Here is a 26266-nt window from a genome sequence, read left to right on the forward strand (position 1 = left end):
CTTTTGTAAAGGGTACTGTGCCTTTATATGTGTATGGAAGTACACAATTCCCAAACGTTCATATTGAACAGCTGCAACTTGATTGTTCTGAAGAGTTTGGTTCCAAAACGCAATAAACGCTATTTTAAAAAATGAGTTACCACCAAAATCAGTATTGTATCTGGTCAGTATTAAAAAGTAAATACTTAATTTGACTCAAAATCCAATATCCACCATGTTTTTCTGTCATCTTTTCTCCCTTTTTTTCTCAAAACGTGATAAACGATGGTCCTCCTTTTTGCAGAATGCAATAAATCCGCTCAACAAATCACAGCGCACCATTCCACGCATTGTAAACAATAATGGCGGCGCGTTGAATACACACTGAATCCTAGTTTTCCTCATCTACTTTGTAGTTCGTGATCAACAAACAAACAAAAACAAAATAATACTTTTGATGGCATTGAAAAACCTGTGGTGGTTTTCTGTGGCGGGAAAGAAACGTAAACCATCAAAATCGAATAATTTACGCGAGAGGCACTCGGGCGAAGGAAAAATGCCGGCTGTTGCTTGTTCTCCCGACAGCATCAAGCTTCTGTCATGGTAACACATTGACCCCATAGGACTGGGCTATTCAAATCTTACCCTGGAGAGCCAGAGCACTACAGAGTCCAGGTCCAACCCTAATCAAACTTACCCACCTGTGATTGTCTAGTGATCATGAGGACCTTGATTAGCTTGCTCATGTGTGTTTGATCAGGGTTGGAGCCAGAGCCGGCCCACCCACTAAACGAACTTTGCAATTGCAAAGGGCCTCGTGGCCAGCAGAGGGCCCCCTAAAGTCACTTAGCTAGTGGTTGAAAAAAAATCATTCATCAAAAGTAACATAAAATAAATATAAATATTCATTATTTATTATTATGGCAATGTTAAAAAGGCTGTTACTTGTTATTATAGTTATTATGAAAGTTCGCTAATAAGATCTCTTTCTTGCCGAGATTGATTGACACACAGCAAACAGCGCAGCAGCCAATCAGTGCCCGCGATCTATGTGCAGGCGAAAATCCCGCCCACAGAACGCAAAGTTGAGTTGAGCCGGATCTCTGATACAGACGCGAACTTTTGCTGTTGCTTTAAGCACAATTTCTTTAATGTTATATGTGTTTGTGCGTAAATGCGAAGTAAGTGGATCTTATTTGACTTCGGTAATGACCAAACTGTGGTCTGTTTGACTTCTCTTTCTTATATTTGCCATCATAACGTGAATTGGTTTATTAAGCTTAATAATTAATATTTGAACGGTTTAAAGTGTTAATTACTTCTTTTACGCTTATATTTCACGTATGCCATTGTCATTTCTACATATTTATGTCATTAGTGTAATTATATTGTTAAACGTCTGAATTTAAAGTGTTTTATGTGTAAGAGTAAACAAACTCATGCATATATGCGTGGTACATGCCCAGACAGCGCACCGTTGTTAAACCACCTGCTAGCCTTTGCAAAAGTGTATAATGTCACTGTTCAGTGTTTAATATTTAAACTATAGCAATGCATATGACATACAGTAGCCAGCTTTGTTAGATTAATGTTATGAATGCAATGTTAATTGTTAATCTTCAATTATTAATATTATTTGCAAGTTAGTTATTATTATCCAAAAACCTATGTTTCTGTCAGATTTAGCTCATCTCAAACAAGCCTATTAACATTTGTTATGCTAGTTAAGTAAGGGATAATATATTGTTATAGTGAATGTTAGGTACTATTAACCTTGTTTGTGGTGTTTTAGATATTATTGTTAATTTTGTTTATTTGAAAAATGTAAACATTTAAGTGTTATATTCATTATTTTATATAATATTTTATTTAAATGTTATTCTATTTACTCTATTTCATTTAAATTATATATATAGGCAGTTGTTTGTGCCTCTTAAACTCTGGTGTCAATTAAAAATGTTTCTTTGATGGTCAGTGAAAATGACTTTATCAGTCTTTTTATTCAGCAAGTTCATCAGTGTGTGTTTGTTGCACTGTACTGCCATTCAGTTCAGTCAGTGGTATCATATTTTTCTGTTAGACATCAAACATGGAACTCAAATCAAGAACTCAAGGGGGCAGTTTCCCTGACAGGAATTAAACTAGTCCTAGACTAAAATAAAAGTAGGCTAAGAGCTGTCCAAACTGAAAAAAGCTTGCACTGACATATCTTAAAATACACCAGTGCCCTTTGTTTTGCCTCAAAATCCACACAAATAATGTTTTAGTAAGGCATTTTTTTAAAATTAGTTATGTTTTCTAATTACACTAAGGCAGAGTCCTGTCTTAAGATATTCCCTGTCCGGGACCACCCCAAGGTCTTTTATTGTCATTCTGTAGGCTACATGTTGCCACATAAGAACGAAATACGTACTCAGGACCAGCAATGTAAAAAAGAACATTAACATACAGTATACATAGAATAATTAAAACATAATTTATTAGACACATTTAAAAAAAATAACATAGTAGATATAATATGTGCAGTATAGTCATAAGGTAGTCATTGCTTTTCTTTAGGCCTTACTTAAAACGGTCAAAGGGGCCCCCGACCAAATTTTGCTTAGGGCCCCCAAAGGTCTAGGGCCGGCTCTGGTTGGAGCTAAACTCTGCAGTGCTCTGGCCCTCCAGGGTAAGATTTGAATAGCCCTGCCATAGGATCTTATGAAAAACTTTCCATTATTTTACTCGAAGTAAATGAAAATTGATCAGGACCGAAACATTTTACAGCTGATCGCTATCAATAAAGTTCAGCGATGACGTCACAAGTAAAACCACAGCAATGACAGTGTTCTTAATATGACAAAGTAAGTGTTTTGATGAATGCCATTAATGTTTATTTTTTTAATCAGTGTATTCCACTAGTCAACTAAATGAATATAACATGGCAAAGATGAATGAACATTTATATATTGATTCAATAGATTTATAGCATTTTGAAAAAAAAAAACGTCATGGATTTATTGCATTTTGAGGAAAAAAATCAGTTTTTATAACCCAAATTAGTTAAAATGGATTTATTGTGTTTTGGAACCAAACTTATTCACATTTATTATATATATTTTTTTTTACAAACCTTTCATGCTTTTATCCTTTAAATCTCAAGTGTTCAGCTCAAGTTTGGATAATTCATAGCAGCACTTTAGATGATAATGAGAAGGTGATATTTCTTATGTTAGGGTTCAATACGTCGTACAGCCTTTTTATCAGTTGGATGAGCAGAGCAAGCATCAAAATTGATTGCTGGAACATTTAAAATATTATCCTTATTTAATGTCCTTGGTATTTATTTAGTAATATTAACTGAAATTCAGTGAGTCACTAATATAGGGGAAGTGCTGGCATCTTGCTCCATTCCAGATGGTGGCCACAGTCTCATGGGAATCATCACCACCTCACTCCACCTGCCAAGGATTTATTCACCAGAAAATATTGATCTCCTAACAATGTGTCTCTGTCTTCTGTGAATAACGTTCGGTGATTCAGACAGCAAAATGACTTTTGAACTGTAACTGATGTGTCTGACTTGGAGAACAGAGAAGGTTTTCATTTGGCACCAAATACAATAGCCTGTACAGTGCTGTAAAAAAGTATTTGCCCCTTCTTGATTCTTAATTATATTTTTAAACTATTCAGATAATCAGATTTTAATAATACACAAAAATAACCTGAGTAAATATAAAGCACAGTTTTTATTAATGATTTAATTAAAGGATAAGAAAAAAGCCAAACAAACCAAACTTGGCCCTGTGAAAAAGTAATTGCATGTATAAGTCTGGAAAGGGTTACAAAGCCAGGCTTTGGGACTCCAGCGAACCACGGTGAGAACCATTTTTCACAAATGGAGAAAACATGGAATAGTGGTGAACTTTCCCAGGAGTGGCTGGCTTACCAAAATTACTCCAAGAGTGCAACAGTGACTCATTCAGGAGTTTTAAGATAACATTTACATCCCAAACTATGACAGCATCTTTAGCACACAAACCCGTGACAGAGCTGACAAATATCACGTTATTTACTCACCGTTTTCCTCGTGTAGATCTAGAAAGGTGTTTTCAACAATGAAAGGTAAATTCCTAAAGTGGTCATTTTTTTCTTATTATATCGCGCTGTGTTCAATTGTTTCATGTGTTAAAGTACTAATTAATCTACATGTTATTTAGTGCTCTAACACATCCTGAAGTTTGACTTCTCAAAGTTTTTCAAAATAAAAGTAAATTGTGTTTAAATGTGAGGATAATTTTTTTTAACTATCTTTAATGAATCTATTTTGTTGTGAATCAAAAAAATTCTTCGTGTGTTAAAGGTTCTAATCCCCGGACAGGGATTAGACTAGTCCTAGACTAAAATAAATATAAGAGCTGTCCAAACTGAAAACAACTTGCACTGACATATCTTAAAATACATCGGTGCCCTTAATTTTTCCTCAAAATGCACACAAGTAATGTTTTTATTAAGGCTTGTTTGTTAAAACTAGTTTTATTTCCTAATTAAACCAAGGCCTAGTCCTGTCTTAAACTAATCTCTGTCTGAGAAACCACCCAATATGTGTTATTAACCTGCACATTTTCTTTCAATTCTGTCAATCAAAAACTTTAAGCTACATGAGGTCAACTGTCAATTTAAAAAATAAACTGGGACTTAAAATGTTGCAAGTTTCAGTTCTTGCTCATTTCCTGTTCTCTTTTTTGTCATGTGATTGTTCAGCCACAGTCATTTTTAAATAGCAGCCAGCTGAAGATGTCACATATGACAACCTGCTGTATTTTGTTTGTGTTTTGTTTACAATTGTTAAATTAAATTTGCTCTAGACTGCATTGAATTGGGGAATAACCTCTGATTGATAGTTTTGGGTGTGACATCTATGCACATCAGATAAAATGTAAGCTGTGTAGGCAGGTGCAAAAGTGAAAGAATATTGCAGATCAATGATCCGTGTGATAAGACACAGTAGAATTGAGTAGGCTTGTGGACATCAAATTTTTTTCTTGTGTGCACCATAATAATTAATTCTGTGTAACTGGAACATGTTGTAAACAAACATAGACAATTACACTGCTTCATGTTCAAAGAAAAATATTTGGTTTAGTGATGCACCGATGTATCGGCCGCCGATATTTATCGGCCGATTTTTGATGAATTTGAAACAATCGGCATATCGGCAATAGCACGAGAAAGGCCGATACAGATTGTTTATTAATTAACTGCATAAAGAAATCCATTACATGTAAAAAATGAGTTAATGTTGTTAATAAAATAAATGCTGAATAGCAAAAACCACCTTTGAAGGTTGTCATGCTATCTTATTATATTTGTTTTAGCTTAATTTGTGTCTCTCTTATTATGTTGGTCAGTTGAATGTTAATTAGATCCAATCCATGTCAGTAAAAATAATTTGATGCAGAAATGAACTAGCTAATAGACCAACTGTATAGTATTGTATACAAGTGTTTAATATCGGTATCGGCATCGGTATCTGCCAGAAGTTGTCTGTTTAAATCGGTATCGGCCCAAAAAAATCCTATCGGTGAATCCCTAATTTGGTTATTATATTTATTGGTTATTATTATATTTACTGGTTCTTCCTAACCCCAAAAAGCTGGAAGAAATGCAAGCAAAACCAAAGCACGGGTCTAGGAGGTTAAAGCTCATATAACACACACCGTTTCTGCATTTCTGATGTTAATCTGGAGTATAGAGTAGTATTACATCATTTATATCTCCGAAGAGTCTTTAGTTTAATCAGATTTATAAAAGAAAGATTAGCTTTACCGAATCTTTCCGATAATGTACGAAAAAATGAAGAAGGAGGAGTTACTACCGCGGGAGGAGCGAGTATGAGTCATGTAACACTTTTTACAACACTTATAACTTATGATTCACTACATGTTCGTGTCATTTATAAAATATGCACGCGCATATTTACAACAGAAGACAGAAGTCTTACTTACCGCATGCATGACTCAGTTGGGACTATTCAATGAAATCCAACACATCAAACACACGCAAAACTCCGCTGCTACCCCGGATAATAAACTCTATCCATTGTTTCCATAATGCTGGTTTACTTCTCCATGGGAAGTGCCCATAAAAAGAAGTGATACGTATAGAAACCCCTGAAACGTCAGCTGGAATCGAAAAAAAAAACGTTCCTAAACTTGTACGAACCCTGGCGAAGTGCATTCAGCATAGAAATACTCTGTAACACGCCCAACTGCTTTTTTGACACTTTGCCTATGTTTAGCATGAGGAAACAACTCTTAAACTGTGTTAATAATTCAGAATGCATGAAATACCATTAAACCACCTCAGTTACAAGGCCTGATTTAAGTAATGTATTAGTAAATGCCAAAATTAACATACAAACAAAGGTAAGTAAATGCTATATTGTTATTTTGGCTAATGCATTAACAAATACAACCTTATTGTTAAGTGTTACCAGTAAATTTATATGACTCTAACTGTGGGTTTACACCAAACGCGAAGCGTGCAATCGATAGATTACTCACTGGATTTAACTTCCTGTCATGCGAATTTTTTGCTCGAGTTGAATATTTTCAACTTGGGCGAGGACGCGTTTGAGGCCAATAGCGCGTGTTTTCACGGCAATAGCGCCGCCCATATCGCTTCATTCGCATCGCCCCATGCGAGGACGCGTCTGATCGCGTCTTTGCATTGACTTTGTATATAATCTACTTGAGCAAATCGTTGAACTCGCATCTGGTGTAAACCCACAGTAAGGGGCAGTTTCCCGGACAGGGATTAGCTTAGTCCAGGACTAGGTCTTAGATTAATTAGGAAATATAACTAGTTTTAACAAACATGCCTTACTACAAACATTACTTGTGTGCATTTTGAGACAAAACAAAGGGTAGTGATGTATTTTAAGTTATGTGCAAGTTGTTTTCAGTTTGGACAGCTCTTAAAAATGTTTTAGTCTAGGAGTAGTCTAATTCCTCACCAGGAAACCACCCCTAAAAGTTTGAACAATGACTAATACTGATAACAAAAATAGTAACATAAATCTGGATTCACATATATGGTTGTGAAATATGTTTATAAGACTGTTTAAAGGGTTGGTCATTGGATTTTGTCATGTGATGTTGCTTGTGCTTGTTTTTTTACAGGGTTTTTTTCTGGCACCTCTATATGGACTACAATGACGTTTAGATATTAGATGCAACAGGTATCTTCTACATAAGTAAATAAATAAATAAATATTGTGGTAAACTTACATGTAAACAAACAAGTTAATTTACTGAAACTGATTCTTGCAAAATCACAAAATACTCCAGTGTGATGCAACTTGAGATATTGGCATTTTTATCTCACGCTTTGAAGTAATCATGAGAAATTGACTTTGTATGCCTTGCTCTTGAAAGTCCTGTTACCCTAATAAATCTCCTTTGTTCCTGATTCAAAGAAAGAATTCTCTGTTATTCTGCAAATTCATTTTCCCTAAACCTCAGTATTTCTCTTTTTTATATTCAGACTCTGACCTCTTGGATAGATTAAAGTCAAGAACTATAAATGTTTATTGAGACGTGCTGTTCTTAAATTTCTGTTTTGGGGATAAGAGATTCGGCTTTAACGATCCATGCCAATCAAATTCGTTGTTCGTCTAATTTGGACAAGCTACCCGAGGGTATGAGACAGAGGGTGCATATGAAATATTGCAGGTGAACATAAAACAAGCAAACTGACCTCTAAGTAAGATCTGATTTTTGCATTAGAACTTGAGAACGAACAAAAACTAAACAAACAACAGAAACTCAAGTTTTACAGAAACTAAACAATAAAGGCTCTCTCTCTCTCTCTGAAAGGTTTGAGATGATAATGAACTTTAAATGTGAATCAAGACTTTTCGGAATAACAACCAAATTTTTGCTGAAGTAATGTGTGGAATACTGAATGAAGTATAGAAAAACAAACACGAGTTTTTATCAAGGTTAAAGTGTTTGTTTACAGTGGACAAGAGTCATGACCTATTCACATGGTATGACCTAACTTTAAAGGAACACGCCCATATTTTGGGAATTTAGCTTATTCACCGTATCCCCCAGAGTTAGATAAGTCCATACATACCCTTCCCATCTCAATGCGTGCTGCAACTCTGTCTGTCTCACCCACCACTAGCTTAGCTTAGCACAAAGACCGGAAGTGAATGGCTCCAGCTAGCATACTGCTTCCAATAAGTGACAAAATAACCTATTTCCTATTTATGTGTTGTGATTTGTATAGTCACACCGTGTACAAATAACAAGGTCATATGAGACAACAACTATCTTTTAACAGTATACATACTGAGAACTATATTCTCAGAAGACGAAGCACTACAACTACGCCCAAGCAGTGCTTCGTCTTCTGAGAATATAGTTCTCTGTGTATACTGTTAAAAGATCGCTGTGTCTCATATCACCTTGTTATTTGTACACGGTGTGACTATACAAATCACAACACACAAACAGGAAAATGTTCGCGTTATTTTGTCACTTATTGGGAGCAGTTTGCTAGCTGGAGCCATTTACTTCCAGACTTTGTGCTAAGCTAAGCTAGCGGGGGCTGCGTCAGACAAAGTTACAGCACACACAGAGATGAGAAAGGTATGTATGGACTTATCTAACTCTGGGGGATACAGTGAATAAGCTAAATTCCCAAAATCTGGATGTGTTCCTTTAAATATTTCCTTTTTCCGTGTTACACAAAAGGTGTTACTTTCAAATTGTTAAAACAGTTAACACAATGAATTCATATTGATCACTGATCAGATTGTATGCTAGGCAGTGGTGGTTATTAGTGATGTAGTACTCGAGTCCAATCTCAAGACCGAATTTTGCCGATAAATTGGTCTTTTATGGCAAAGTACATTTGTCTTATATTTATGCATTTGGCAGACGCTTTTATCCAAAGCGACTTACAGTGCATTAAAAGGCATACATTTTTTTAACCAATGTGCATTCCCCTACTGCTTCCCTGGGTTCAACTGAGGGACAACCTTCTGATCTCTCTGATGAAGCCAAATACGGAAGTGACTTAAAGGGACACTCCACTTTTTTTTAAATATACTAATTTTTCAGCTCCCCTAGAGTTAAACATTTGATTCTTACTGTTTTGAAATCCCTTCAGCTGATCTCCGGGTCTGACGGTACCACTTTTAGCATAGCTTAGCACAATCCATTGAATCTGATTAGACCATTAGCATCGTACTTAAAAAAACGTTTCGATATTTTTCCTATTTAAAACTTGACTCTTCTAAAGTTACATTGTGTACTAAGGCCAACAAAAAATTAAAAGTTGTGATTTTCTAGGCAGGTATGGCTAGGAACTATTGGCTACGTTTACACGTGGGCGGCTATTTTCATAAACAGACACTCGTCTTTGCTCCTCGACATAATGGAGCACCTTTATTTGCAAATACAAACACACGAAACAAGTTTGCACAAACATAAATGTGATCTTGGAAGCGTTCAGAGTAGCAGTCACATGTAAACATAGGTTGCACTTTTGACGTAGATGTGAGCTCTGGCGGGTACTCTGTGACATTGCCTGCTTAAACATCCATTTGTCTCAGTTTACATGCAACCATGCAACCAAAGATTTTCAAGATCCCCACTCTGGCCGGAGTTTTTAGAAACAAGCGGTTTCAGAGGCGAGTTCTCCGTTTGCGTCTAAACGAGGGGCACAAACGAAGGTAAATCTCTCCGTTTTTAAAAATAACCATGTACGTGTAAACCAGTGGCGAACCGTGAGTACTTCAGCTGGGCCTTCAAAATATGCAATGAAGTGCAAATGCCTCTCCATGCGCAATTACGCATGGCGCAATAAATGAAAGTCACAAATTTAATGGATAGGTTCTACTTACTACACCGCCTTAATTCTTAAAAACAGGAAAATGGAGACAAGTGAGCATGGGGGAAAAAACACCAAAATAAATTGAGAGTAGTTTGTTTTTCATAAATTTTAAAATTCAGAATATAATACTAGGCTATTCGTATTTCGTTAAATCATACAGTGAACGTGTAAAAATTCTGAGCACGCAAAGTTAAATTACAGAATAGGCATCGTTTGCCTTTAAATGCAGTTTTAAAGTTTAAAATTACTTTAATCTAACTGATAAACACAAATACAGACTCTGCTGCTCTGTAAATTTGCATTTAATTTTTGTTTTTTGTAAATATATATTTAGCTGTAGGATAGCTTGTTAGTCTTTTTTCATAAGGGGAAATATAGCACCCTGCGTTCTCAGTGCACCTCCTTGTGGCTTATAACTGTTATATTTTGCGGGCTCGCAAAATCCCTAGCCAGAGCCCCGGTGAAATTTTTGCATTCTCTGAGATTTAGTTAGGTAATTATATTGTATGTAATTCGGCGTCGCCTGCAGTCATTACTATCCTCAAGTAAAACTGTCAGGAAGTGAAAGTATAATTAAACCCATTATTTTTCTCGTGTTCACGTCTGATATGCGCAGCTGCACGCGCATCTCTCGGCTGTGCTCTTCACGAGTACCCGCTTAAAGGGACACTTCACCCATTTGCATTAAGCTTCGTATAGGTAGAACCCCAGTCATGTTTTTGAATGGTTATGCATCATTCCCTCTGTTTCCCCTGAGACAGGAGAAATACAGATTTCAGTGTTGCACTTCCTTCTTTCAATGATGTAAAAATCATCATATTGCATCATTGAAAGAAGGAAGTCCAATATCTTTGTTGAGTGGGTGAGACAACAAACACCCATTTTCTCAGTCAAATAGGCACCAAATTCGAAATGTATGTTACATTTCGACTACAAATATGACACACTTTCAATAAAGATTAATGTTTCTACGGGTGAAATGCTCCTTTAAGTAATTTCGTTTTTACCTCAGCCCTATCAAACTAGCCACAACGTCAATCACGTTTTCTGCCATTTACCTCAACCACTCTCACCGCAGAGATTCGGGCCATTAGACGGTCTATGATTAGGACTTCTTCTTTGGTGTTTTACGGCAGCTCGCATCCAGCTTGTTGCATGATTAGGACTTCATGAAGGCTTACAATGCTTTGTTTTTTACCCGCCCACTTGAAATCAAAGCGTGATTGGTCGATTTGCCCGTCACTCTCCACACCAAAACACATAGCTTGGCCTTCCTTGGGATTCTTGAAGTCCTAACCAATGAATGAGCCAGTTTACCGGGCCTTAATAGAGACAGACGATTCTGATTGGATATGAACCTGACAGTAAGCTTAACGTTAGAACATAGATGAGAGAAAATATATTACATGTATTAAATTAAATATAAATTTAAACATGTAAAAACATATTTTTATTGAATACTTTATTATTTATTAGTATTATTATAAAAAATATTTTTATTAATTTTTTTAGACCTTCTCTGAAGGCGTAGAAGGCCCTGAAGGTTCCCCACTGGTGTAAACAGCACCTATACTCTCATTCTGCCGTAATAATCAAGGACTTTGCTGCTGTAACATGGCTGATGCATGGCGTATTATGCACTGCCCGAAAATAGTCCCCTGCTATTGAAAGTAACCAAGGGGACTATTTTCGGGCACTGTGTAATATCACTACGCCTGCTGCAGCCATGTTACAGCAGCAAAGTCCTTGATTATTATGGCAGTTTTAGAGTTGTGCGGTGCTAATGGTCTTATCAGATTCAATGAATTGTGCTAAGCTATGCTAAAAGTGCTAGCGCCAGACCCAGAGATCAGCTGAATAAATTTAAAAACGGTAAGAATCAAATGTCTAAAGGAACAGTATGTAAGAAATTTATATCAATTAATCATAAAATGGCCCTGATGTCACTAGACATTTAGAAATCATTTTCATTTCAAATACTTATATCACTGACAACAGTGGTCGGGCCAGGATATTGTCATTTAAAAAGTGGAGTTGCAGCCTTCAACTGATGTTGTTGTCATGTTGTGTATTGGCCACCAGTTGTGTGATTGCAGTACCAGTTTTAGCCACACGTTTTGTTATTGCAATACCAGTTTTGGCCACAATCCTACATACTTTTCCTTTAACTCTAGGGAGCTGGAAAATGAGCATATTTTCAAAAAAATTGGAAAGTCCCTTTAAACTGCAATTCATTTACAATAGAGAGTATATACAAAACATGTTTTTGGTCTATATAGCTAATTTTGCCTTTCATGACAACTGTGAGGAGATGAATTTTTTTGTAACTCATCCGTTTAAATGATATTTAGCCTTGAAGTTCTGCATAACTAAGGGTGTGTCTCACCAATTCACCAAGCCAAGACTAAAAATATTTGGTCCATGACACCACCGCTCATTTCTGACTATCACTTTTGCAAGACATTCATAAAAGAATTATCTATAAACCATGTTTATGTTTGCCTACAAGGGTGGTATTATGATCATAATGCCAGTCGTATATAAAAAGCCATCAAAATGTTCCCAGCCACAACATTTGAAAACGAACTCATCATAATTCCCATAAATTACAGTAATTCAAAGCAAAAACAGTAAATGATTTAAAAATATGATGGAATCATTAAAGCGCCAATTTCATATTGAAAAGGATCGGTAAATAATATTTACCAGGCAAGAGGCACTGCCAAACTTGTTTTTCTGCACACCAACATACAGGTAGAGATATCGTGCTCCAACGCTTTTGACGGTACAAAGAAGATTATTGGTAAATTGGATCTCTTGTTTTCAGGCTCTTAAGCACACTTTATCTTGCATGCAGATGTGATAATAAAGAGCATCAAAGAGCATACGTGCTCTCACAGTCACCAACTGCTCACTGTGAAATTGGGATTAATGAGCCGAGTTCACCAAGGAGTCAACAGAAACGATGCGGGACTCCCCACAAGCACAGGAACATCTCCTCCCCAATCTCCCAGCTTCTGTCTTTCATTTTCTCTCTCTGTCTCTCCTTAAAACCTCTTCTCATCATTGGCCAGCTGGCAGTAATAAGTACACTTATCTCATATATATGTATGTATTTTAATGTAGTGCTTCCCGGAGTGCACTATAAGTAGAATTCCCCTTTATTTTCATCACCCCGGTTCCTTTATCACCCCCATAATGGTATAATCAACGAAAGGAGTGCTGAATGATGAGCTGATGGCGGCAGTGAAGAATCATTAACAAAGTTGTCCGCTGCACACCAGTAGCAATGACTCCATCAACACTGCATTGAAATGAGATGCCATTTACATGAAAGAGAAAATGATGAGTGTGTTTGCGTGTGTATTCATCAGAACATGTGCTAAATCCTCAGTATGTACAGGGGGAAATACATTTGAGGTTCGATGCAGTAAGATGGATTTTCCTGCCACTGCAGTTATGAGAGGAGGCCATGCCAGATTCAGCACAACTGGGCTGGTAGGGTCTCCTTGGAGCAACTACGGACTGGTGGTGAGCCACCAGCCAAAGTCCGGATGGAACTGTTAATCAAAGTGGCACTAACACAGCCATCAATCTTCAGGCTGGACAGGCCACTGAGGCCTAAACTGAGCCCTTTACAGTTTTTCCTCTCTGGTGTGAAATGAACCTCAGCTGCAAAAATGCAATTCCTTGATGCTATATAAAACAAACACAGTGTATTTTGCCTTGCCATTATTATTGCTATTATTCCTGATTGTTCATGGTTGGAGTAATACATCCCTGGAGATCACTGTGCTAGGAAAGCTCATGGGTTCAATTCTTAAGGCACGCACATATTGATAAAAAAATAAGTATATACCTTGAATGCCCCGTAATCTGCTTTGGTTAAAGGCATCTGCCAAATTCGTAAATGTAATTACACAGTATTGAATGTTCGTATTCATGAATAATGGTACTCCAAGGTATTTTCTAGAATACCACAGTACTACCGTACCTTTATAGCATCTAATTATAAGATTAGGAGCATTATTGATTTCACATTGGTTTCAAATCTCCAAGGCCTTACTTTATTAAAGGTTATACAGTAAATTCACAGAATGTTTTACATTGTGTAGGATGATCTTATGTATTTAATAGTAAATGACATTTATCAGTGCAAAGGAAAGTACTGTATATGAACTATATCTAGAATCAGTTGTAGCTATGATATATGGAGGTTAGGGATGTATAATGATTAATCACAATGGATCTATAGCGGAATAAGAGTTTTTGTTTACATCATAAATGTGTGTGAACTGTGTATAACTTTTTATAGATAAATGCACACATATGCATGTACAGTGAGGAAAATAAGTATTTGAACACCCTGCTATTTTGCAAGTTCTCCCACTTAGAAATAATGGAGGGGTCGGAAATTGTATTAAACTATATATTTGTATGAAATTATTTTAAACTATATATTTGTATGATACAGCTGCAAAAAAAGTGTTTGAACACCTGGCAAACGCCTTTGTTTGCAATTACAGAGGTCAAATGTTTCCTGTAATTTTCACCAGGTTTGCACACATATCCACTCCTCCACACAGATCTTCTCTAGATCAGTCAGGTTTCTGGCCTGTCGCTGAGAAACAAGTTGTTTGAGCTCCCTCCAAAGATTCTCTATTGGGTTTAGGTCTGGAGACTGGCTATGCCATGCCAGAACCTTGATATGCTTCTTACAGAGCCACTCCTTGGTTATCCTGGCTGTGTGCTTCGGGTCATTGTCATGTTGGTAGACCCAGCCTCGACCCATCTTCAATGCTCTAACTGAGGGAAGGAGGTTGTTCCCCAAAATCTTGCAATACAAGGCCCTGGTCATCCTCTCGTTAATACAGTGCAGTCGCTCTGTCCCATGTGCAGAAAAACACCCCCAAAGCATGATGCTACCATCCCCATGCTTCACAGTAGGGATGGTGTTCTTGGGATGGTACTCATCATTCTTCTTCCTCCAAACACGTTTAGTGGAATTATGACCAAAAAGTTATATTTTGGTGTCATCTGACCACATGACTTTCTCCCATTACTCCTCTGGATCATTCAAATGGTCATTGGCAAACTTAAGACGGGCCTGAACATGTGCTGGTTTAAGCAGGGGAACCTTCCGTGCCATGCATGATTTTCAACCATGACGTCTTAGTGTATTACCAACAGTAACCTTGGAAACGGTGTTCCCAGCTCTTTTCAGGTCATTGACCAGCTCCTCTAGTGTAGTTCTGGGCTGATTTCTCACCTTTCTTAGGATCATTGAGACCCCACGAGGTGAGATCTTGCATGGAGCCTCAGTCCGAGGGAAATTGACAATCATGTTTAGCTTCTTCCATTTTCTAATGATTGCTCCAACAGTGGAACTTTTTCACCTTGGCAATTTCCCCGTAGCCCTTTCCAGCCTCTTGGAGGTGTAAAATTTTGTCTCTAGTGTCTTTGGACAGCTCTTTGGTCTTGGCCATGTTAGTAGTTGGATTCTTACTGATTGTATTGGGTGGACAGGTGTCTTTATGCAGCTCAAACAGGTGCATCTAATTTAGGATATAAAATGGAGTGGAGGTGGAAATTTTAAAGGCAGACTAACAGGTCTTTGAGGGTCAGAATTCTAGCTGATTGACAGGTGTTCAAATACTTATTTGCAGCTGTATCATACAAATAAATAGTCAAAAAAATCATACATTGTGATCTCTGGATTTTGTTTAGATTGTGTCTCTCGCAGTGGACATGCACCTACGATGACGGTTTCAGACCCCTCCATGATTTCTAATTGGGAGAACTTGCAAAATAGCAGGGTGTTCAAATACTTACTTTCCTCGTATATGCTTTATTGCTCTATAGACAAAAGGTAATGTAAAATAACATGTTTTGGTTTATAGGTGTATGCATGCTTGATTTTCTTACTGCATCGGTGTGTCTTTTCCCTCCAGTTTTCCTGTTTTAATTGACAATATTAAAGGGCCAATTTTATGCCCATTTTTACAAGATGTAATATAAGTCTCAGATGTGAGACCCCACAGATCATTTGTTATAGCATGTCCAAAAAAACCTATTTGGGTGAAAATAAACACATTTGTCAAGGATAACACAATAAAGTTACAAAATAACTTATTTCAATTGTGGTCCTTGAAGTAACGCACAACTGTTCTAGTGCAAAGAGGGACAGGAGCATTGGCATTACATAATATAATAAATACAACTACTTCAACTAAAAACCTTTAGAAATTACAAAAAATTACAATAAAAAACACAATATGCTAATAACAGTCCATCTCTACTCTAGTCTAAAACTACCTAAAATCTAATATCCAGCTTTTAACTTTCGTAATACATTTAAAAATATGTAAATATGCATTTAAAAGACCTACGCCCAAACATATTTTGAAATTGTGTTATGCAACATGAGCTACTGCTTTTGGTTAAAATAGATCTGATTCCTGTGAATACAATCTGGTAAAATAATATCTTTGTCAAATGTGCCAACAAACAGATTTAGAAAAGCTTGTGGGTAAAAATAACCAGTCAGTGGATGTGGCCGGGCTTGTCAGTGTGACATCACATTAACAAGGGAGGAGTGGGTGGATTTTCTTAATTGTAAAATGGTTGTGTTCACACACTGCCAAGCGCCAACACACATTTATGTTCAAACACTTTGTAAAAGTGGATTTGCACAATTGATAATAATTAACAGATAATAATAGGAATTAGAATGCAATAATGAACGCACTATATTGACCAATGAAAGTTGTTTGTCAAGATGCATTGAAAATTCCACGTTTCTCCTCACATACTTAACTGTTGAAAAAGCTCACGATGCTAAACAAATACAGCAGCCGCCCCTTATCCAGAATGCTCAGCAGCAGCAGCAGCGGCAGAGTGAACGCGTGGGGAGAACAACACGTCTATGACATCATCCGCCTTGTTGTGATTCCCGTTCCCACCGGGTTCGTATCGCAGATGCAATCGCAGGATTCCCACACTCATTTTCCCCGTGTGCTTCCCGTAACGCTCTGATGCTCGTACCTGCGCTGGTTTCACTTTAAGACTCGCGATCTGTGGCTTTCGACATCGCCATTGTTGGGTTCAGCAGAGTTATGAGGACGATTGAGAGATGCTTCCGGTGTAAAAGTGATATCTTTATGAAAGCTGTCGCGAGCACGGGCTCTTCGCTGTGTCGAGGCTATTGTTAGACGAGATGAAACGGTGTCGGTTGGCGTGACACACCGGGAATTGTTAAAGCGTATTATTGTGACCGTTCCTCATACAGTAACGTTACATCGTGCCTGCATGAGGAGAGAGGATTCATTTTTTGCTCAATATTAGTTAGAAAGCCATTCTAGTGTGTGTTATTTCATGGGGATGTGTTCAAGGCAAGAGAGGATTCAAAAAGACGTCGACATCGTAATTCAAAGGTGTAAGGCAGAGAAAGACTGCCTGTTTTCTGGTAAGTTTCCATTGTCTTCTGTCTTAAACAAATCCTATTAACTCACTCATAAAATAGCGGAAAGGGGGACCCGAGCACAAATCATATGCTGTCAGCTTCCGTATTGATTGTCTCCTAATTCATATTAAAACACAGTATACTTAACAACATGTATGTAGCTGTTGTGGTCAACGTTTCCTGGATGTACTTATAAATTATGCAATAATCAACTGCATTCGAGGGCCTACACGACATTATTACACATATAAATTGCCTTTAGAATTGAATACTCGTAATGAAGACATTATAATGCTTTCATGTGTTGGTATGGGCGTTTTTAATTCGCATTTGTATGGTTAAGCATACAAATGACCGTTACTGTTCACACACACTTCGTGTAAATACTGCTATCAGTTTCATTATTGTGTATTCTTTGTCAGTGGACATCCCCTGTTGATGTTGCCATGGAGACTACACTTGTTGAAAGGGACTTTTATCGTTTCATTTTTCAAAAAACCCAAGTTTATGTCATGATTGTCTTTTTCTGACTTTCGATTCTCCGACTCCACCTTCACGTTCACCTATTCAAAAGGACCTAAAAGGTAAACTTAACGGAGACATGTCTTATTTTGCTTTAATAATAGACATTGTTACTGACTGTTACTTAACGATTTACAACTTCTGTCTGTATGTCGACTACGACTGTGCATGAAAGACTCACATACCTGCTGAATGTTTGTGTAGTTTTGCGTCAGTAATAATCTTGTAAGCATATTTGACAAATAATACCTCATCAATAAGCACTCAGGATAACGGCATCCATATTGTTTTTCATTTTTTTTAAATAACATCTGTGCATTATTAAATATGTTATTATAATCTTTAGAAAAGGTAGCAGTCTATTAGCTTCAGTGTAATTAATCATAAATTGTGTTTGCATATAATCAATTACCCTGTACTAAGTCATTAATATAGTCTTATTAGATTTTGACATGTTTTTAAACACTGTTTCAACGATAAACAGATCACAGATTTTTACTGTTAGTTTGGCATACACTATGTTCTTTGTATAGCATGAATAAACACAAAACTATAAGGGATAGTTTACAAAAAAAAGAAAATTCTCTCGTCGTTTACTCATCTTCATGTTGCTCTAAACCTGTATGAGTTTCTATATTTTGTTGAACACAAAAGAATATATTTTGATAAATGATGGTAAGCACACAGTTAAAGGGACCCATTGACTTTCATAGTATTTTTTTCCTATTATGGAAGTCAACGGGTACTGTCAACTGTGTGCAAACCATCGTTAATATCTTCTTTTGTGTTCAACAGAATAAAGACACTCATACAGGTTTAAAGCAACATAAGGATGAGTAAATGATGACAGATTTTTTGTTTTTGCATGAACTATCCCTTTAAGGCTATGAGCATCAAGCGACAATGTAAAAAAAACCAAAATAAAGAAAAAACGCTATGAATCTGAATGGCAACACATGTAGAGTAGTTGATGAACGCTAAACGCCATACACACAGCTTAATTGATCATAAAGATTCTACTGTATTCAAACAGGGGTGTGAGGGATCACAAAACTCATGGGTCGAATCACATTACGTTTTTTGAGGCACAGATCGGATAATTTTTGGATCAGCAAAAAAAAGGGGTGGGAAAAATCTAATAACAAATAAAGAAATTACAAACATTTATAAAAAAATAACAAAGTTGCACATTAGGTAAAGTCTAAAATTAACATTAGATACAGAAATTGAATCAAATGAATAATTACACTTTTTTTTAGGGCTACAGAAGTGATTTTGTCTTTGTCTTGGGTTGTTTGATTAACATTAATGACATAGACTTAATTGAGGTTACTGTCTCTTTAAGACCAAATAAGCACAGGTTTCTGACTCTAATCTATACATACGCTTAAGACATAAACACGTTTTTATTAGAAAAAGAATACTGTGGAGATCATTTTGTTTGTATGTGCCCTGTCAAGAACAGAAAGATTTTATGTTTGCTAGCTTTTTGAAACGCGTCTCTCCGTATGTGCACTTTTAAACGCACGCGCACACACAGATGGATTGCGAATTTCAACGGCGCAGCATAAAAAGTCGTTACACATAAAAACGTTATGTTGTTTTTCATTGCTCTATTCGTCAAATGTAACTTAATGGACTACAGTATGACACACAGTAGCGCAACTTACTCTAAAGTTTACACATCAAGATTTCTGATCTCTGAAGGGCATAGGGATGATCACGACTGACTGGAGCTGGACCGGACATATTCAACAGCACGTGCGTCTGTGCGTACAGAAAGCTGCTCATTTTAGCGCCTTTATGTGGTTAAATTGTTTAAAATCACTTGAATGTAAACATTTGCAAGCCTTTGAAACACATGCAAACTTTCCCTATTTAAATTTGCGTATTAATCCGTGAAACGCATGCAAGCTGAAACGTGATACGGATCAACTGGGATCCGTCACAGCACTATATTCAAATGTTATTTTATTTACATATCGCTGTAGAAAGCTTACAGTTTTGAGGAGTTGCTATTTGTCTGAAGCTGTAATGATTTTATGTTTGGTCCTTGACATCAAGAAAAACTTCACAAAGCAGTTTGTTTATATATTTGTAAGTTTCTTGGACAGCTATAAAGATCTGATTTTATAGAATGGCATTCATTTGTCTTTAAACAATGACAGTGTACTTCAAGACAAGCTGACTGTTTGTCTTTATGAAGAAGGTCACTCTAAGCTATTTGTAGGAAAGAAACTGTTAATCTGTGAAAGCTTGGCCTCTAGTTGCAAGTTTTGTCTTACCGGGTCTTGTGTCTTACACACAGTATTGTCTGGTGAAAGGAAACATGAGATGGTCGCCATTAACCTGGTTCTTGAACAGGCCATCTTTCCATTACTTTGACCCATTTACCACAAATACATCATATAAAAAAACATTAAGATGAGAAATTGATAGGATTTTTCGTTCGTTTTTGACCAAATCATTTGGCATTTTGTAACCTCACTTACCAATGAAGACAAGATACCAAACTGAAATTTGAGCTTGAGGCCATTTGGATGAGTAAAACATTCAGTGCTACCAGCCCTCGGTGAAAAGGAGTCCCATTGTAGTGCTTCCATTCCTATAGTCATGCAAATGTTATGATAAATATGCTAATTAAAATGAGTTGTCCAGGAAAGCACTTCAGGCTCAGTGGACCAGTACCGATAAGAAAGTCTTGGGAACGTTTATGAACTCAGAGTGCTGCATCCTGTCTTTGCAATAATTGTCTTTAATTAAGGTCTTCAAGTTTTAATTATGGTTGCTATGTACAGGGATTTTTGTGTTAGAAGGGTAATTCTATCCAAATGGCAACATTATTATGAAAAGTAAAGTTTTTACCTAAAGTTTTTAACCATACTGATATCTCAGATGTCAATATTTGGTGGTTTAAATGGCATTAAAACAAATATTTTCAGAGTTAAGTGCGTGCAAAATGTTGGAATTGTCACATCCATAACAGAGAAATGTCAGGTCAGTAACGCTGTTTCTTCCTCATAAATGCGCATACAAAAATAAACATCAAGTAAATATGAAATGTTCTTTAAAGGAAAACACCACTGTTTTTCAATATTTTACTATGTTCTTATCAACTTAGATGAATTAATACATACTTATCTTTTTTAATGCATGCACTTTTGTACAGTGCTTCTTTAATGTGTTAGCATTTAGCCTAGCCCCATTCATTCGTATGGCTCCAAACAAATGTTTTATTTTTTGCAACCATAATTACTCGTGTAACTACTCATGTAACAGTCATTAAATAGGGAAAACATGGAAGTGTTTGGTGGCTTCTGAATGAATCCCTGTTTGGAGCCATAGGAATGAATGGGGCTAAATGCTAACACATTCACTGTACAAAGATTAAAAGTGCACGCATTGAAAAAAGATAGGTATGTATTAATTTGTCTAATTTGAGTTAAGAATATAGTAAAATATTAAAAACGGTGGTGTTTTCCTTTAAAGTGCTTATTTAGTAATGTATCTCACAACTCTGTGTGTCTACTGGGTTAAAGTTTGATGCATTTAGGTGTTCTGCATTAAAGGGAGTTCCTTGTCACCCTTCATTAAAAAAGTGGTCTGCAAATGTCACTCTTGTGTTTAGAGGAGGTGCCATGCATTATAAGCAGGAAATGAGCTGGCAGACTCTCTATGAAAAATCATTGCACCTTGCCTTAAGAGGAAGTAGCACATTTCCTGTTTGTAGAGTTGCAACCCACAGCATCAGTGTCTTTACTTAGAGATCCACGTTACCTTGTAGTAATGTAGACGAAGGCCCTACTTCATTCCTGTTGGATAGGTTGCCTTTGTTGTCAAAAGGGAGATATCCCTGATATTAGATATAATCGATATTAAATCTAGTTTATTAAAGATAAATATTCCCATAGAGATATTATAAATAATATATCATGTCTAAGATCAGCACAAATTATGTTGGAATTGTATCATCTTGGTCTAACTGAATTAACATAATTGCCATGAGTTGTAGGCTCAAACAAATGTTGTTCTATTAGATGTGGATGTCGGAAGATCACTGGGATTAGATGAGTTGTTTAGTATATAAGTACTATACAAAAACCGTGCAAACTACTATATCAATTCATCAAGTACTGTAGTCAAGAAAGTATCACCAATTGCTTCACATTAGCTTAGATGGAGGTGTTGCTTGTTAAAGAATGTAAAGCGATGAAAGCAGAACTACTTTGGCGTGTTCACACTGCTTTGGACCTTTCTGATGGTTGCACCAGTTAAAGGTTACACAAACACCACAACATCTGTCAAAGTGCAGAGCTCACAATTACAAACTAAGCCATAGTAGAGTCATGCAAAGCTATATAGACATATTTTAGAAAGCATGGTACTGATGCAGTGAGTTTAAATCAAATATTTGCTTAATAAAGATATAGAATTTTTCAGCAGTAGCAACATAAACAAATGGCTTTCGTAGAACAGATGTAAGTTCCAGAAAACTCTGCAAAGAATCAATAACAACAGTGTCATTTTTAGAGTAGTTTATTTCTGATAACAAGCAAAATAAACAACAAGTAGATTACCTTAGTTCAAATCATAGCTAAAGCTTATCAAAAACTATACTGAGCTAACGTTACTGTGTAAAATGTGTGTACTATATAAAAATGTATACAATGTTAACTACAGATCGGCTGCCAAACCTCCCTTTACATAGAGGTGATCTATGATCGCCATCTCCCCCTGTCTTAAGGAAACCAAAACATGTCTTATTTTCGCCAAGGCATTTGTTAAGTCTAGCCACTAAACAGACCATTAAACAAACAGACCGGAAGGTAAAGGGCTGCTAACCTACAGTAGGTGTTTTCAGCAATATTAAAAGAGTCTCTGGTACCCCCAGAATGTGTCTCTAAAGTTTTAGCTCAAAATACACCACAGATCTTTTATTATACGATGTTGAACATGGCTATTTGTGGCTGCAATGAAAACACACTGTTTTTGTGTGTGTCTCTTTAAAGAAAGCTTCTGTTCCCCTCTTCGTATGCAAAGTAGGAGGTAGAGCGCTTACACATGTGTTTTGGACTACATCAAAAAAACATGCGTCTCTGGCAGAAGGTTGAACTACATGCTCATAAGGCGGAGTCTGTGAGCGGTTATGTTGGGGTGTAATCAATGTGACATCACATTGATAGGGGATCCCCAACAGCCTGCTTTTGTGACTGTTTCGGTTAGAGCCCGATCGATTTATCGTTTTGACAATTTTATCGGCCGATATGAGCCTGTCGTAGATATATCTGTATCGGCGTATAAGCCGCAGATATGCAGCCGATATGAACGTTTCTTACAGAACACATTAAATGCTTTTGAAAGATGTAAGTACTTGTTTGTCAAGTAGAGTGCGCCCTATTGGTTGCTAATGGCGACCCAGGTCACTCACTGTAGCCAATCCCCCACCCCCTTCACTTCAGTCAGTCCCTGAGTTCAGGTGGTGGCAGTCAAGCCGTTTCTTCACAACATTTTTACACCTGGTATTAAGACGCGCTTTGGTCGATTGAATTATAAGTGGCACATGACATTACCGTTTACATTTGGTGTTTTTAATCCATCTCTTTTGCCCACTTGCGAGTTGTTAACGCAAGCGGAAGAAATGACGCGAGGCGGAGAAAGGACGCGTTTAAACTGGCTCGCAGTCTGTGGGAGTACAGCTGCTTGTGTTGTTAGTGAACAAGCTCATTTCAAAGCAATTGATTAAATAAGCTCGCACAACTTTACATCCTCGCAAAATAAAAGAGGCGGAGAGCAGACGTTTTAGTGTGAGTGATCATTGCAAAAAAGTATTTATATATAGTATATTCGGTTAATGTATATAGTGTATTATATGTACAGTAGCCTCCTGTAGTATAATATACTGTAGTATATGTGTACTGTACTATAAAATACACATAAATAATACCGTCCGATATATCGTTATCTGTCTTTTTTTACTCTCTAATATCTGTATCGGCATCGGCCCCAAAAAATGCATAGCGGTCGGGCTCTAGTTTTGTATAATAACAGGATGTTTCTGCACACACACTGCTGACTCATTTTCTGCTAGAAACACATTTAAAAGTGCATTTTTTAGGTTAGGGGGGCTTAAAGTTCCACGACAACGCATGTGCGTCCAATGAAACCGTCTATACACAGATTAAATAGAATGAAATAGAATAAACATAATAAAAAGAATGAATCCTTTTTCCAGCAGTTTCTAACTTAAGGTAATTTATTCAGATTGATTCAGTCATATTTCAATAGATTTTGTACTTGAATAAAAATAGTTCATTTTAAAGCACATTTTTAGTGTGCAGGTAGTGCAGGGCAGGTATTAGTAAACACTCAAGCACAAAATAAAATATAAAAAAAGACCAGACGCTAACTATAATTTTGTTCGTAAAGTTCACCTGATGTCCAATATACTGTGATCATTTACAGTACCTTCATATTGTTCAAAGCCTGAACAAAGCAGAAGATATTTATAAGATGAAAATAAATGGTGACCAGGCAAGAAATACATTTTTGGGTAAACTATGCTTTTAAGGACTTAGCGGGCGTGCACACCAAAGCTTTTACACTGGTGGCCGGTATATGTTTTAAATTGTTTTCAACGGAAGCATGCCGTTTTTCAAAAAAGCCAGCAGCTGGTGATTTTTTTCTGCACTGAAAGCTGGCACTCAGCGCTAAACGCCGAGAGTAGAAAAATATTCAACTTTGAGTGCAAAGCTCAGCTCGTCAATGTCAGTTCTTACATGGCTGTCCAATCACAACGGAGGAGGGATGGGAAAAATATCACAATGCATGGTACAATGACTGATAAACAAAGCAGAAGTATCACAGCAACCAAAGCGCTCAGCTGAGTCGGCGTTGACCTGGCATTTCAGCCGCATTTAAAAGCTTTGGTGTGCACACCTCCTTAAGATCACACTTTTTTTTCTGTGACCTACACTCTAAAAAAGGTTTAGTATGTAATGGCGCTTTTCCATTGCATAGTACCCCACGGTTTGGTTTGGGTGGGCCAGCTTACTTTTGGGGGCTTTTCCACTGGGTGCAGTACGTGGTACCCGATACTTTTTTTAGTACCACCTTGGTCAGGGTTCCAAGCGACTCGAGCTGATACCAAAACGTGACTCGAAAACACCGTAGATCACTGATTGGTCTGAGAGAATCGTCACTACCAGCGTCACCGCTATAATGTAAAAGATTAGCTTTACCTTCATGCTAGCTTGCGCTGTCTCGAGTAAACCTGTTGTCTTCTGTGCTTTGCTGTAAGTTCCCAAACTCCCTTTTAGCGACGAAAAACATCCACAGGTTGAGAATCATGAACACCATAACAGTTCTTTTTCCAAACGTATAGTTTGTGGCGGCACATCAGCGACATGCACGTCCGCATGCTTAAATGCAACTTACATGGGGCTTAGTGAAGCGCGACGACTGACGCCACCATGTGTGTTTGAACAGAAAGTGTCATGTGAGACAGAGGTAGTGATAATCTCGATGTGCAAACATCTATTTATGGTGGTCAATTTTAATTTTGTGGCAGACTGAGAAATAAATGAATGTATGGGAATGTACAATGACACTCAAATATAACAACTGACACGACCAAGCTGACATGACCTGACCCAAACCAAACCGTGGGGTACTATGCAATGGAAAAGCGCCATAAGAAAGATGTAGATTTTTTACACATTTTTTGTGTTATGCTATTTAACACATTATGTGTCATTTTAACACATTATGTGTTGCTTTGCTTAGTGTTGATTTTGTGTATAAATAAAGTGACAACACAAGATTTAAAAGTAACAGAAAATGTGTTGTCCCAAAACTAACACTGTTTGTATTCGTTTTTAGAGTGTACAGGTACCCTGTAAAATATGAAAATCTTGTATTGTTTCCTTAAGGGGCTATTTCTACTTGATCTGTCCCTTACAATGTACATTTTCTTGGTATAATCAGTTTGTAGTGTAATGTTTTCACGTTAATTAAAAGTCCTTAACATGAAGCACATATTTTAGCTGACAAAATGTTTTTTAAAAATGTACAGTAACATGAATGTTGAGCAGAAAAGGGAATTCAACACCACAAATTAGTTATTTTGGGGCAAAACATTTTGTACATGTTCTAACTAACATATTTTTGTACAGTCATCATAGCAGATGTTTGGAAACATTTCTTGAGAAAAATGTGTTCACTTAACCGTAAGAACTGTATCATGCGTAACACAACAGATGTAATTTTTAGACATAGTCAGGTGTCTTTGTGAACAGTACCATCTCTGAATGACACTATACCATGTGAAACCTCTGGAGGGGTTTCACTTCCACCAAATCAATTTCTCTCTGTGTAGTCATCACATAATTACTTCTAGACTGTCTCTTTCTATAT

At 36.9% G+C, this 26266-nt stretch overlaps 1 protein-coding gene across 2 annotated transcripts in view; it reads left to right on the forward strand.

Annotated features, from left to right (window-relative positions):
- The first annotated feature begins 16740 nt into the window (after window positions 1–16740).
- The window catches only part of parp8 (poly (ADP-ribose) polymerase family, member 8), a 60019-nt gene continuing 50493 nt past the window's right edge, over window positions 16741–26266 (forward strand). For both annotated transcript variants that reach the window (XR_012365499.1, XM_073860961.1), the window contains exons 1-2: window positions 16741–17328; window positions 17855–17916. Coding sequence is in view for 1 of the 2 variants with exons in the window: in XM_073860961.1 (XP_073717062.1) it covers window positions 17245–17328; window positions 17855–17916 (146 nt within the window). In the remaining variant the exon portion in view is untranslated. The remainder of the gene's footprint in view (window positions 17329–17854; window positions 17917–26266) is intronic.

Source organism: Misgurnus anguillicaudatus, chromosome 22, assembly GCF_027580225.2.
Source record: "Misgurnus anguillicaudatus chromosome 22, ASM2758022v2, whole genome shotgun sequence".
Classification (NCBI taxonomy): Eukaryota; Metazoa; Chordata; class Actinopteri; order Cypriniformes; family Cobitidae; genus Misgurnus; species Misgurnus anguillicaudatus.